The sequence below is a fragment of the Physeter macrocephalus genome, chromosome 2 (genome assembly GCF_002837175.3).
Source record: "Physeter macrocephalus isolate SW-GA chromosome 2, ASM283717v5, whole genome shotgun sequence".
Classification (NCBI taxonomy): Eukaryota; Metazoa; Chordata; class Mammalia; order Artiodactyla; family Physeteridae; genus Physeter; species Physeter macrocephalus.
In genome coordinates, this window is record NC_041215.1 from 138,343,861 (window position 1) to 138,359,282 (window position 15,422).

The 15,422-nt window shown below is 53.0% G+C and overlaps 1 protein-coding gene across 6 annotated transcripts in view; it reads right to left on the reverse strand.

Moving 5' to 3' along the window:
- Positions 1 to 15,422, reverse strand: part of PASK (PAS domain containing serine/threonine kinase) — a 39,551-nt gene that overhangs the window by 4,464 nt on the left and 19,665 nt on the right. For all 6 annotated transcript variants that reach the window (XR_008619447.1, XM_028483461.2, XM_024124545.3 and 3 more), the window contains exons 10-15: positions 11,755 to 13,169; positions 10,562 to 10,743; positions 9,994 to 10,161; positions 6,003 to 6,128; positions 5,782 to 5,916; positions 1,930 to 2,129 (exon numbers count right to left, since the gene is read on the reverse strand). Coding sequence is in view for 5 of the 6 variants with exons in the window: in XM_028483461.2 (XP_028339262.1) it covers positions 1,930 to 2,129; positions 5,782 to 5,916; positions 6,003 to 6,128; positions 9,994 to 10,161; positions 10,562 to 10,743; positions 11,755 to 13,169 (2,226 nt within the window). In the remaining variant the exon portion in view is untranslated. The remainder of the gene's footprint in view (positions 1 to 1,929; positions 2,130 to 5,781; positions 5,917 to 6,002; positions 6,129 to 9,993; positions 10,162 to 10,561; positions 10,744 to 11,754; positions 13,170 to 15,422) is intronic.

Below are 15,422 nucleotides of genomic sequence, written 5' to 3' on the forward strand. Positions count from 1 at the left end.
ACTGTAGTTATGAAAACAGGTGGGGGCCGGATCTGCCGCCCCTGGAGGAGAAGGACATGAAAACAAGAGGGAGGAAGCAGGGTCCCAGAGGACGGGATGTAGAACCGGGCAGTGAAGGTCCCCGCAACGCTCTGGCGTCTGTCCCTCTAACCACAAGCCCTCCTGGAGAGACACGTCCTAACCACACCGCTCCAAAGTACATGTAGGTAGTACAGGATAATACCTGTGGTCCGGATCTGACTGGATTTCATTTCATATGTGTACAGACACACTTCGTTTACATGTGGACCAGACAGAAATCCATGCATACGCAGGAGAAACACTGAGCACTGTTTCCATGCAAGCCCACCAGCACCTGAGCTACCTCAGTGTCCTTTCCTCTCCCGAGTTCCCTGAGACCAGGCCCTGCCCAGGCTGGGCCCCTCCAGCTCACAGGCTTCTGGGACGCAGAGGTGTAAACGCGGCCCGCACCCCTGCTTCTCCTCTCAGCCAGAGCAGGAGGCTTGGCGCGCCCCGAGCTGACACATGCCGGGCCAGTCAGCGACAGCACCTCCGGCCAGGAGTGGACCCAGCTTCAGCCTGGACCCTCTGCATTAGTACTTTTCCTGTTGCTTGATTTCTTACATGGCCAGCCCCGCAATATATTATTGGACTAGATTACTAGTTCTGTCATCAAAATAAATAAACGAACTAAAAAAAAAAATCCTCTTCATTCGAGGAGTCCCAAGTTTTGGGACTCTTTTTATCTTTCTCTTAACTCTTTTTTCTTTCTTTTTTTTTTTTTTTAAATTTATTTATCTTTGGCTGCGTTGGGTCTTCATTGCTGCGCGCGGGCTTTCTCTAGTTGCATTGAGCTGGGGCTACTCTTCATTGGGGTGCATGGGCTTCTCATTGCAGTCGCTTCTCTTGTTGCGGAGCACGGACTCTAGGCACGTGAGCTTCAGTAGTTGTGGCTCGTGGGCTCTAGAGCGCAGGTTCAGTAGTTGTGGCGCACAGGCTTAGTTGCTTCATGGCATGTGGGATCTTCCCGGACCAGGGCTCGAACCTGTGTCCCCTGCATTGGCAGGCGTATTCCTAACCACTGCACCACCAGGGAAGCCCTCTCTTAACTTTTTTTTTATATATACTTTTAAAAAATATTTATTTATTTATTTATTTATTTATTTATTTTTTGGCTGTGTTGGGTCTTCAGTAGTTGTGGCTCGTGGGCTCTAGAGCGCAGGTTCAGTAGTTGTGGCGCACAGGCTTAGTTGCTTCATGGCATGTGGGATCTTCCCGGACCAGGGCTCGAACCTGTGTCCCCTGCATTGGCAGGCGTATTCCTAACCACTGCACCACCAGGGAAGCCCTCTCTTAACTTTTTTTTATATATACTTTTAAAAAATATTTATTTATTTATTTATTTTTTGGCTGTGTTGGGTCTTCGTTTCTGGGCGAGGGCTTTCTCTAGTTGTGGCGAGCGGGGGCTGCTCTTCATCGCGGCGCGCGGGCCTCTCACTGTCGCGGCCTGTCTTGTTGCGGAACATGAGCTCCAGACGCGCAGGCTCAGTAGTTGCGGCTCACGGGCCTAGTTGCTCCGCGGCATGTGGGATCTTCCCAGACCAGGGCTCGAACCTGTGTCCCCTGCATTGGCAGGCGTATTCCTAACCACTGCACCACCAGAGAAGCTCTCTCTTAACTTTTAATTATATGAAACTCCAAACATAAAAGTTGAGGAAATAATATACTGAACCTCTGTCTCCATCCCCCAGCTTCCCTGACCCACCTTACTTTTCCTGCCTGCCTGCCCACTTATCTCCCAAACATACTTCATCACTCAACACCCTCGTCAAAGAGGCACAAACTGAAACCATTTTTCCCCCCAAAACCCCACCAACTGCAGGTCTGATGGCAGGTGTGACAACAGGCTGCAGCTCCCATGATACGTACGGGTTTCCCATGAGGACTTCGGGCGCGCAGTACTCAATTGTCCCACAGAAGGTATAGAACAGCTTGCCCCTCTCCAGGTAGGCAGCCGAGCCAAAGTCTATGAGCTTGATTGTAAAATCCTCAGCGATCACGATGTTCTCGTCCTTGATGTCCCGATGAATGATGCTCTTGGAGCGCAGGTATCCCACTGCTGACACCAGCTGAAATCAGGAGGCCACAGGGGATTTTTTAAAAGGCAATTCAAGTAGAACATGAATTTAAATTAAGGATTAAGAAGAAAAAAAGAAAAGAACAACAACAAAGAAAAAAGAGTTCTCTAACTCATCACAAACTGGTGACAGGAAAGACTCTGTAGGCTGCGGATTGCACACGGCTGAGCCAGAGGAAAAGCAGCTCCAGGCAGCATGCTCACTGTGGCTGGCACACATTATGCCCACAGGGCAGCAACGCAGATCTAGGATTCTTTTCTTTAATTTCATTATTTATTATTATTATTATTTTGTGATAAGGACACCTAAGACACGGTCTACCCCCTTAGCAAATCTTAAAGTATACCACACAGCATCGTTAGCTATAGGGACCATGCCGCGCAGCGGACCTCTAGGACTTACTCATCCTGCAAAACTGAAACTTTGTATTCTTTCACTGACACCCCCATTCCTCCCTCCCCCAGATAAATATGTGAGTTTTAAGTTCTCTGTGTGCTACCAACGAAACCTCCTCAGCAGACACAGAACGACCATCTTGGGAGGAAAGACAGGCAGACCACGGCAGAAGCTACAAAGACACATGGTGGGCACCTTAATGAGTGTGGGCTGGTTGCATGGGAGGTGGCCCTAGAGAAGGCCTGACTCCACCACCTTCGGTTCACAGTGAGGGACAGTGATCTGCCCAGAGTTCACATGGCAATTCAGGAGCAGAGCTGGGGACAGAAGCCAAGTCTCCAAACTCCTACTTCAAGGCTCCAGAAGCTCCTCAAAGAGCAGCACTGAGTGTCAGCCATACGTTCCCCAACATGTGTGGAATTCTCAACCATGTGAATTTAAAGCAACTCCCCCCTGGGCTTCCCTGGTGGCACAGTGGTTGCGCGTCCGCCTGCCGATGCAGGGGAACCGGGTTCGCGCCCCGGTCTGGGAGGATCCCACATGCCGCGGAGCGGCTGGGCCCGTGAGCCATGGCCACTGAGCCTGCACGTCCGGAGCCTGTGCTCCGCAACGGGAGAGGCCGCAACAGAGGGAGGCCCGCATACCACAGAAAAAATAAAAATAAAAAATAAAGTAACTCCCCAGGAAATGGGCTTCATTTCAACAAGCCAAGTACATTAGTCTCCACTGTGAAAGGGTAAAGTTACTAGAATATACTGCCGTCTGCCTGCACTGCACATTTGGTGAACAGAGATCAACAAAAGTAGCACCTCAGTCAAGTTTAAGTAAGATTAGTACAATTTCTGACCCCATTCATAATTTGGACACCAACTGTACCGATCAACATAGTGATTTCGGGACTTCCCTGGTGGCGCAGTGGTTAAGAATCCGCCTGCCAATGCAGGGGACACGGGTTCAAGCCCTGGTCCGGGAAGATCCTACATGGCACGGAGCAACTAAGCCCGTGCACCACAACTACTCAGCCCACGCGCCACAACTCCTGAAGCCTGCGCACCTAGAGCCCATGCTCTGCAACGAGAAGCCACCGCAATGAGAAGCCCACGCACCACAACAAAGAGCAGCCCCCGCTCGCCACAACTAGAGAAAGCCTGCGCTCAGCAACGAAGACCCAATGCAGCCAAAAATTTAAAATAAATAAATAACAGTGATTTCATGGATGTAGTCAGTCATTTACATCATTAGAGACAACTTTATATTTACAGATGAATATCTTTGAGTCAGAAGCAATAGTTCATGGCAGACAAACTAAGCTGAATTAATTAACTTTAAATAAATGAATGAATGTATATTTACATACACATGCATGCAAACATATACATACCTGCACGTTTATATAAAGAAGCATGCATGTGCACGTGTACACACATACACACGTGTGCATACGTACACGTGCATGTCTATACTTATACATTCACATATACATACACTTTTACATGTATATGTAGACACATATACATACACACATGCACATGTACATATCAGGCTCCAGTTGGGAAACAGAGACCACACGTTAATCTGAACATGGAAGGCTTCATCAGGTTTATTAACTACAAAGGGGTAAAGAACCTGAACGGGAGTAGCTGCTCTTCCTGCAGGCCCCCCCCATGATCCCAGCTGCACAGGAGAGCAGTTCACCAAGCAGATCCACAGATCCGGAGCTGAGAGGCAATACACTAATATCTGGCACTGTACATACATACGTTTATATGTAATAATATAGTTCTGTAGAGTTGTGAATCCATGTTTACATATAACAACACTTATTATGTACATAGATTTACAAAGGGGCTATAGATACTTCTTGCAAAAGTTAAAAAGTACTGAACACTAGAATTACCTGTATCAGTAGCCCCAAATTAACAACGGTTAGATAGCAGCTATTGATAAGTGACTCCTAATGTTATGTCATACTGACACTCTGTTTGCCATGAAGATTTCGGAAACAAATCTTTGCCATGAAGTAAAGTAGATGCGTAAATAACCTTCCAAAGTAGCAAAGGGGGAGAGGTGACATTCTTCGGGCAGAACAATGATGACCGAAACTTACAAGTAGGTGCCTCAGAAATTTAATTTCACAAATCCAATAACTTCTGGGAGCTTATAGCTTTGAGGAAGAAATGTCAATTCATGGAAGCTGTCATTAGACATCAAGTCAGCTCCAGGAAACGAAGAGCAAATCTGTGAATTGGTCACAGCCCCCTCCCAGGTATCTCCCCATCTTCTCCAGGGAGCTAGGAATCGTCTGGAATGGAACTACCACATTATTAAAACTAAAACAAGAATTGCTGTCTCCCCCTCCCCACCCTGCCACCCAATTTCTCTCTCTCATAGGACACCTTTCCACTTCCCTGGTCACGCTCCCATTCCAAAAACTAACAAGTGGACTAACGTCAATACACAGACAGACACAAAAGAGATCCAGACAAATACTCACTGTAAAATGAGATTGCCAGAGCCGCAACCTTTGTGGACTAATTAACTGGACAGCTATGTTTATTAAGCACTTCCTGTGTGCAGGACTCGTGTGTGCTGCACAAGGGCCTTAGAGGCACTCTCTGATTTAACCCCAACGGCCTCATGATGCTGGCACTAGAATGATTTCTACGTACAAATGAGCAATGATTTCCCATCGGTGAACAAGGATTCAGATCAAATGCACAATCTCAAAACCCAATCTGGTAGCTTTGTTGGTCCTTTTTATTTTTTGCGGTACGCGGGCCTCTCACTGTTGTGGCCTCTCCCGTTGCAGAGCGCAGGCTCAGCGGCCATGGCTCACGGGCCCAGCCGCTCCGCGGCATGTGGGATCTTCCCGGACCGGGGCACGAACCCGCGTCCCCTGCATCGGCAGGCGGGCTCTCAACCACTGCGCCACCAGGGAAGCCCTGTTGGTCCATTTTTGAGACGGGTGTGGATATTGTAGGGATGTAAGTAAACTTGAATCATCAAACCCACGTCTGCTATCATTCCAGGATAGTACCTGGCCTCATTCTTCCTTCCCCACCTTACTCTCTCTGCTTCATCCATAGAATTCTCTTCTCAAGATACATATCCTACTCAACAAAATCCAAAAACCGAAGGCCAGATCCAGCTCACAGAGAGAACAGAGTGTGTATCGCTGATCCCTGCGGCCCTGGGCCCAGGCAGCCCAGCCCACAGTCTCCCCCGGGCGGCTCTGGCCTGCTCTCACCTGTCGGAAGATGTAGCTCGCCAGGGGCTCATCGAGGCTGGGATGGCGGTCGATGAACGCAAAGAGGTCCAGGCCGGAGCCGTGCTTCTCCATCACCAGCTGAAAGAACCCTTGGTTTTCAAATACGTCCAGTACCTGGAAAGACACAAAGCTGGGTCTGGCCCTGCCGGGGTACCTTCAAGACAACGAACTCGAGAGGTGACGTGACAGCAGCTCTCCACCTTGATGATGTTGGCGTGCTCCACCCTGGACAGGATGGCAATCTCTAAAGTGACTTTCCCAAGTTTGGGATCCTCAATCCAACAATCCTCCAAAACCTTCTCCTTCTTAATAAACTTCACCACCACCTGTGAGGAAAACAGAGAGGATGTGACGCAGCCATCCCCGCCGTGCCTCCGGCAGCCCATTGTGGCCGCTGCTCTACCTCCACCCTATCCCCACCCCCACCCCCGCTGAGCCCCAGGGACATGAAAGAAGAAGCCTAACAACAACCCTCCGGCGGGCACGAGCAGACAGAGAAGCAAGTCAGCAGCCCCGGAAGTGCTGACTAGGGGACCTGCCCGCCCTAGAAAGTGGGCGGACGGGGGTGACGGCGGAGCCAGGCGGAGCTGCGGAGAGACAGGCGTTCCCCAGAGCGCCGCATGTCACCCCAATTTCTCAGCCGAGCACTGGGTGTCCTGGCTGAGGAAATGAAACAAGAGGCCTGAGAACTAGAAAAAATGAACAAAAACTGTCATTCACGTTGATCCTGAGAACTAATCAGAGAGCTCAGCAAGACAGATGGACACAAGATAAATACAGAAGTAACGGTGTTAGTCGATTCACGATAGTCAGCTGGAGCGTGGGACAGACAAAAAAGACACCGCTAGTAAAGGAAACCAACCCTCTAGGTCAATGGATGACAACCCTGCCCCTCAACAAAACACCTGCTCCCAGGTGGGTGCTGGGCACGCGGTGAGCAGCGACCGCGGGCCGGGCCTGCTCCACACGTCAGCAGGAGACCCCAAACCAGCCGACAGAGAGCCCCGCCCTCACAGAGATCAGCATCTGCCGGGAAGCAGACGACACCCGAGATGCGCCGCGGGTCAGGAAAAGCGAGGGCCGAGAAGGAGCGGCTGAACGGGGAAGTGCCGGGCGGCGGGGCCAGGGGGGCTTCCTGAGGCGGCGGCTCCTGAGAGGGGCCGGGGGACGGCCCTGCAGGCAGGGAAGATGGGGGAGGCTCTGCGCGTGGCGAGCAGGCGGCATGAGGGGCAGCGCCGGCACACGGGGCCAGGGCAGAAGCAGGGAGACCACGGAGGAGCTTCTGCAATATCCAGTCACCCCACGATAATCTGGAGAGAAAAGGTGGTGGCTTGGGTGCCAGCATGTGCGTGGCGACAAGTGGACAAACTCTGAAGATGCTTCGAGGGGAGGCGCACCACGATTTAACAGGTCAGATGAGAGACACAAGGGAAAGCAAGAAGATGAGGGTGGAAGCAAGGCTGACGGCCCGAGGAGCCAGGTTACCGGGCACGGGAAGGATGATGGAGTCAGGCGGGGCCGGAGCAGCGCAGACGGCAGAGCTCGAGTTCACGTGTTTGCAGGGAGCTGCCTGCTGCCCGTCCAGCTGCAGGTTCAGGGAGACAAGGAAGGCGGCCTCCACGGCCTCCACACACACCTAACATGAGCTTCAGGGGGAAGAATAACAGAACGAGAGAAGAGAATCCTCTTATGGTAAAGAAAGCTCTGAACATCTAGACTGAAGTCTTACCAAGTGTCGAGCAAGAAGAAAGAACACACACACACACACACACACACACACACACACACACACACACACACACAGAGAGAGAAATACATCCTGGTGAACTTTCTGAATTCTGAAGATTAAAAAAAAACCCAAAAACTGAAAGGATAAAAATCAAGTTGCTGGCAGCAAAATTCACTTCAAAATAATGGTAGATGACAATAGACACCACTGTCTGCCTAAAACGTTCTGAGAGGATAAAGGCACATCTCCACTAAAATATGAGGGAAAAAAACACACCTTAATACATGTAAGGATTCCGAGTGGAACACCCATACATCCTTCCTAGAAAAATTAGTAACAAATATATTCCAGCAAATGAAACATGAACACAGGAAAGAGAAGAAACTGGATACAAAAACACTGGAGGTTTAACAAAAGCAGGACAAGACTTGTACACTGAAAACTATAAAACATTGTTGAGAAATGAACACAACATCGTTAATCAACTATACTCCAATATAAAATAAAACTTTTTAAAAATAAAGTAAATGAAATAAAATCTAAAAAACATTGTTGAAAGAAATTAAAGATCTGAATAAACGGACAGACATCCCATGTTTGTGGATCAGAAGAATTGATACTGTTAAGATGGAAACAGCCTGCAAATCGATCCGCACTCTCTGTCCTGAGAACTAGACCCAAACCCTTCAAAGTATACTTTCTGACTGGCTGCTTTACTTAATAATGTGTTGGCCTAATAACATTTAAATTGACATCCCTGTTTTCTGAAAGGCAAAATTACTCATGTGGCTTCTTTTTAAACCAAGAGAAGAACTCTGGGGTTCCTTTCTTCTTCCTTAGGTATAAAGGTCTAAAGAAACCCGCAGAGCCTTTTGGATTCCTGATCCAAACCAAGAGTGAGAAGATCTGCCTCAAATAAATTAAAGATGACAATAGAAACTTAAGAACGAGACTGCTTAGGAACACGTGACACCCAGAGCAGCATGTGTTTAAACCTCTAGAAGGTGGCCGAGTGCACTCAGACAACTCAACACTGCACAAGCTTTTATTATTAAGTAACAGCTTAAAAAAACACACATTCAATCTAATAAGCTAGAAAAATAGCAAAATTAACTCGTAGAAAGTACAAGAAAAGAAATTTAAAGAAAACAAAGCAAATATTTGATTAAAAAATAGGCAATTCTTTGGCAAGTCTAGCAAAGAGAAGAGAGAGTGAGGACAGCCAAGGGGACGAGACTCGCCACAGAAACCCCTGCAGACGTGACGTCACAGGCTGGTCACCACCGGTGTCCCCAACTCTGCAGGCCCCACAAAACTGACAGAGAAAAAAGAAAAAACACTTACGTATGAATATAAATGAAAAAATCCCAAATAAAAATATTAGCAAGCCAAATTCAGCAACGCATTAAAAGAATGTTATAACACAACTGAGGAGTGAGTCTACGAATGGAAGTTGACTGTTGTTATTCATATATTAATAAAGGAAACAAAGATACGATCATCGCAATAGATGCTGAAAAGACATTTGATAGAACTCAACGTTCATTCTTAAAAAAAAAAAAATTTAGTGAACTGAAAATAAAATGAAGTATCCTCAAACAAAAGGTATCCATCAAAAAATAGGGCTTCCCTGGTGGCGCAGTGGTTGAGAATCTGCCTGCCAATGCAGGGGACACGGGTTCGAGCCCTGGTCTGGGAAGATCCCACATGCCACGGAACAACTAAGCCCATGAGACACAACTACTGAGCCTGCGCATCTGGAGCCTGCACTCCACAACGGGAGAGGCCGTGACAGTGAGAGGCCCGCGCACCGCGATGAAGAGTGGCCCCCGCTCTCCGCAACTGGAGAAAGCCCTCACACAGAAACGGAGACCCAACACAGCCAAAAATAAATAAATACATTTAAAAAATAAAAGGAGCCATTGGAATTGACAGAGGACCACCCCGAGGTCGGTAGCGTACCTGTTACTCCACATGGCTCTGCAGGTCCTAGCCAAGGTGACAGCAGGAAGGAAAAGAGGCGATGAGACGTAAGCAATAGAGAAAGAGACAGGACTGCCACTGCTGGCAGAGGAAGAAAATCCAAAGGAGCCACTGAAAAATCACTAAAACCAACAGGAGTTTGATACAGATCCTTGAGGTATCAACCCAAGCACGGAGCTTTGGTAAATTGCAGAAGTGACTAGAAGCCGCCGTGGTGAAGGGGTCCCACACTGGCCCTCCCAGGAATCGGCAGGCCGGGCCCAGGGACACCGGGGCAGTCTACGGGGTTCGCCGGGACAGGCACTATGGCGACCATGCCAGCTCCCCCGAATCACGAAACGCCCAGGCAACTACAAATCTAGTCACAACGGGACTTGGGAGGGAGGGGCGGTGGCTCTAGGGCACATTACAGGATGAGGTGTGCAGCCGGGCAGTCGGCCCCTCAGCACGCAGACCCCACCCCTGCAGGAGCCCAGTACCTCCTTATTGGCTTCCTGGTCCACCGCCGTCCACACGAAGCCGAAGGCCCCGCTGCCGATGGGGCTGAGTGTGCTGTACTTGCGGGAGTACGCGCCCTCGCAGGCCGCCAGCCCCTCCAGCTCCACAGCCCTGGGGGGCTCCTCAATCCAGGGTTTGCTTGCGAGCGCCTGCGAACGCAAAGGGAAGTCCGAGGGACCACACGGCACGCACTGAAGGAGCTGGGCAGCAGCAGGCCGAGCGGCGCCAGCGGCGCCCACGCCCCGCGTTGCCCCTCCCCGCTCTTCCCAGGCCCACGGGGTCCCCAGCCCAAGACCTGCTCTCCACGGGGTACGCCGGGGCCTCAACACGTCGGTCCAGACTGGCACACGCCTGGACCCCACCGTGCACACGGAGACACACAGATCTGAAGTCCCACATGTGGCTTGATACTCACACAGAATGTCAGAGACAGACCCTACACAGACCCTCTTCCCGTCCCAGAGGACACAGAAAGAGAGAGAGAGAGAGAGAGAGAGAGAGAGATGCTGAGAGGCGGGTGGAAGGCAGGAGCTGACTTCAGTCACCAACCTCCCCCAGGCTGGCTCCAGACAGCTCGCAGGAGGAGTGGGCGGAGCTGGGCAGGCTGGTCAGGAGCAGGCGGGTCCGCAGGGCCGAGTCCACGTGACCGTGCCGGAGGTCCTTCATCAGCCAGCAGCAGAACAGGGTGGACGAGCCCTGGAGCTCCACCCGCTTCACTTCAAACTGCACACCTGAGGACAGAAGGGGAGACCAAACACTCCCGCTGCTGTCACCACAGCAGTGTCATGTCCCCCGGAACAGGATAAAGCCAACAGACAGCGCCTGGGGCAGGGGCGGAGGGCACCGAGCCCGGAGAAGGGCAAAGCTGAGGCTGGCGGCCGCATCACCTCCCGCCGGCGCGGGGTCAGCAGCCCAGCATGTCCTCGGGGGCAGCTGGAGGCCAGGGGACTCAGGAGAGACCCGCCACCAGCCGCCGACTCGGACGAGCCTGGAAAACCTGCCCCCAACACCCTCCACAGGAGTCTGGCTCGGAAGCCACACGTACACACACGTGCCACCTAACTGTACACATCACCGTGCACGCTGCCGTGGCACGCCTGAGCGTTGACACAGCCTCCTGGGAAAACAGCAAATCAAAGGTAGCTATCAGGGAGGTTTACAGGTGATTTTATTTTCTTCTTTTTGTTTATATTTTCTGATATTTCTGCAAATAACACATATTACTTATGTAACTCTTTTAAGTTTGGGGAAAAACCCTGGTGACCAACACTACGAAATCAGCAATGAGGAAACAACTGGCTGAAATATGGCACCGTTAGGAAATTAGGAAAAGAAAAAGGGACAAGTGAAGGGGTCTAACGGCCACACCCCCAGAATGGAGATTCTGAGACCAGAGCAGCCTGAACCCCGACAGCACACGGAAAACCACCACCAGCCCCTCAGCCACACCTGCCGCCTGGTGTGGCCCCTGGGAGCCCACCCCCCTGCTGCACCGCACAGAGGGCCTGGGCCCCCGGGCTGCCCCTCCCCGGCACACGCACCTGTAATCCTCACTTAGAAGAGGTAAACTCTAACCTCGGTTCTTTATTTAATATAATACCTCATTCCTGCCAAAACGATTCCGGGGGTGAAGCCCCGTCAGACACCGGGACCGGGAAGCCCCCTGACCCCGCTGCGCCGCGCTCTCGGGGCAGCAGGGCAATGGGGGACCGGGCCCCCCCCCGCCCCCCACCCGCACGTACTCAGCTGCGAGCCGTCTCGGTGGTAACAGCTCCCCGCGTAGGCGCCCTCCTGGATCTCGTGCTGCAGGTCGGCGGCCCCGAGCGGCGCAGGGCCGTCTGCTCTCACAGGCGTGGAGGTGACCTGGAGGCTCAGCCTGGGTTCCTCTAACGGGGACGTATCCACGGGGCCGGCTCCCGACACAGGAGGGACGCGGTCCGGGCTCTCTCGGCCATCCAGGTCATAGTGTTCGGAGGACACCAAGCAAGTCTGCGAGGGTTCTGCCCCATGCAGCCCCAGGCAGCTCTCACGGAACCGCCGGCCTTCACCCAGACTGCAGTAGGCGCCAGTCAGCAGTAACAACTCCCGGTCGTCCAGGACTTCTGACCTCTGCCTGCGTAAGCCACTCACGTCCACATCAGAGACCCCCGGCGAAGGGGAGCGGGTCCCCCCGAGCTCAGACGTAGCACAGGAACAGTTTGAAGAAGTTCGGTCTGTCCATTCTCTGAAAACGAGTTCCTTGAGGTTCCAGGAAAACGAATTCTCGCCAGCCTCCCGGGCCTCCATGGTCTCCGGGGCACCGGGCAGGTCAGTGGCAAGGGCGTAGCAGGCCGAGGAGCTGCCCGAGCGGCCGCCGTGCGGGTCTGTGCCTCCCAGGTCACACAAGGATGCAGGGGCGGAGGGCGGGGGCTGCTCTGCGGGGAGCAGCTCGGCATAGGAGACACCCCAAGGCCCCGCGAAGCTCGACGCAGACAGCTGCTCCTTCATCAAGCACGTCCCCGGCCATGGCTCATCCAAAGAAGGCGTCGAGAGCAAGGGCTGCGCCGCCCCCGAGGGGCTGTGGGCCGAGTCCGGGCTTCCCCGCTGAGCGCTCCACTCTCCCTCGAATCCAGGGCCGCGCACCGGGAGGCCCTGCCCTGCCGGCTGACCCACGGCGTGGGGCCTGGCCTTGGTGGCATCAGCCCCGTGGTTTGAATCGCTGGCACCACTCGAGCCCCTCCGTCCCAGCTGTGTCTCCTGATACAGGCCACCCTTTCCAGCACCACTGGTCCCATCTGTACTTGGCACTGGTGTTTCCGAGTCTTCATGGGAAGCACATGGTTTTGTGTCCACTGGGTCAGACCTGGCTCCTCCCAGAAGGTCCTGCCTGAGGCTCTCTGCTGCTGCCAGCTGCTCTTTCTCTAAGACAGTGCTCTGCTCGTCCTCTGGCGACGACCGTCGGCCAGGGTCTGATGGGCATCCCCCTGGCGTGTTTCGCTGGCCCTCGGGCAGTGACTGTTCCTGGGCTGGCGGGCTTCCCTCTGGGATATTTTGCTGGTCCTGGGGTGACGGCTGTTGGCCATGGACGGGTGGGCTTCCTTCTGGCGTGTTTTGCCGGTCCTTGGACAATGACTGCTCGCTGTGGGCTGGCCGGCTTCCTTCTGGGATGCTGTCCACCCTGGGGGTTGTTAGACGGATGACACAGTCACTTAGGAGCCACAGAAGAGTCAAAAACAAGAGATCACAGGGGCTCCCCCTTGATTAGAGACCCGCACCATGCATTTAACGCCATAAACTTACGACAGAAAAAAAAGACTTTTATAACAAAATTTAAAAATGAAGAACCAACTCACATACTCTCCAGATAAATCCACACTTAGCAATGATTTATCCAAGAATGCCACTGAGTGCCTAGGACCCTCTGCTCAAGGCTGTGGTCAGCAATCTCACTTTGCGGTGAGTGGGACCCCGACAGCCGTGCAGCCGGCCTCTTCCTGCCCGCAAGGTGGAGGTGTGGGAAGAAAGGAGAGGCGTTGGACACTGCACGCGGTAAACCACCACGGCTACAAACACCATCGGGTCTCACAGCTCAGAGGGGGCAGGGCACAAGGAGCAGGGGCTGGAAAAGCCAAGCCCCCAGGGTCCTGAGAGCGGGAGCACGAAGCCCCCAGCGCACTCAGCACGGCCGACGACTGAGGAAGAGGCTGCCGCGGCCCAGCAGGCAATCTGCGTCCAGACTCCCCTCTGCCGGCCCCGCCGCCAGCACCCACTCAGCAGGCGGTGCTGAGCGCTGGCCCCGTGTCAGCCCAAGGTCGGCCGCCAGCACCAAGGCCGACAGAAAGTGGCAGTGCCCGGCCTGGCTGGGGAGGCGTGCGGCGATCTGTAAATGTTACACCAGGGGCTCACAAAGAGGCGGGGAGAGGAAGGACGCCACTCAAGGACGGGCCCCACAGAGGAGGCCGCTGTGAGTGGAGTTCTGGGTGACAGCTGAGGGGGCGAGGGCCTGCAGACACCAGGCAAGAACGACCCATCACTGCTACGCCACCTCTATCTACCGCCACCAACCACCCGGGCCAAGAGGCCGGCCCTGGGCCCGTCTCCGGGGAGCCGCACGGCCTCTGCGGTGTCAGCAGGTGAGGCGACAAGTGAAGGAAGGAAGAAGACGGTAACTGGCCCGTGAAGGACGCAGATCAAACACTTAGAACCACGAGAGCACAAGCGTCCAGTGAAGAGGAAACGCAGGAACCAGCCCACCTAGTGGAAGCTCCTCGTTGCCCACCCGCGTCCCAGAAAATCAAGCCCATGCACCGCGCTGAGGATCGCTCAGCACGTGAGCCACCGCTAAGACGCACCTGCCCTGATGCAGGCCGGGCACCTGGCGCCCACATCAGCGGGTGCCCCTGGGCCCAGGCCCCACCATGCGCCCCCAGGCAGCACAGAATACTCCCTCCTCACCGTGTGTGTGTGCGTGTGTGTGCGCGCACACACACGCACACACACAGCAAGGAGAGCCCGCAGTCACGCTGCTCCAGCCACCAAAAGTTAAATAGGAAAAGGCCAGGAAGTTGAAGCAAATGACAGGAGCCGTGTTCGCAAACCATGGTGCCACCTGTGAGGTGGCGGTTCTGAGGCAGCACTGCAGAGAAAGGTCTCCGAGACACACACACCGCATGTCCCGGCACGTGCACACATTTAGGACAACGTGCGCATGGCAGCCTCCCTGTGCCTGTGTAACACACACTTCCGTCTAAGCACACAGGGAAGGGGTCTGCAAGATCACTGCTGGCAGTGGTTCTCTCTGGGGGACCTGGGAGAGACTCACAGAGGCTTCTGCTGTTTACCATTATTCTTCTGTACTTAGAAAAACATACACGTTCACGTAGTATGTATTTAAAACATAATTTCAAGAAGACTAGAAAACAGTGTGTATGTGCGAGTGAATAAATCCCACACAATGGTGAGCAAAAGATGCCGGAGATAAGGGAGTGCACTTGGTGACGTTCAAGAACAGGCTCCTGCGGCCTGCGTCCTGACCCCAGGGCAGTGAGGGACTCCGAGTGACGTGGGGGCAGCGCCTCCCAGGGTGAGAGGGAGAGGTGCAGACCGGCCGGCGCGTTACTGTATGCCATGCTTCCCAGAGATTGTTTTAAAGAGAGAAGCTTACTGGAAACCAACCAAAATGCTATGCACAACAGGACCGGGATAACTGAGCAAGTGGAAGTTCTATTTCTACTTCCCTAAATTTTCCACATTGTACCTCGTCTCCTCTAAATAGAATACTTTGTTATTTAAAAATGTATGGCAAACATTCAAATTATTTTCAGAATGAGAAAATTAGGCTGGAATCAGCTCCCTGGAACCTCCCTAAACGCCTTCTTATCCATAAAATGGGGCCCGTCTCACAGAGCCTGCAGGGACCTGGCCGGGTGAC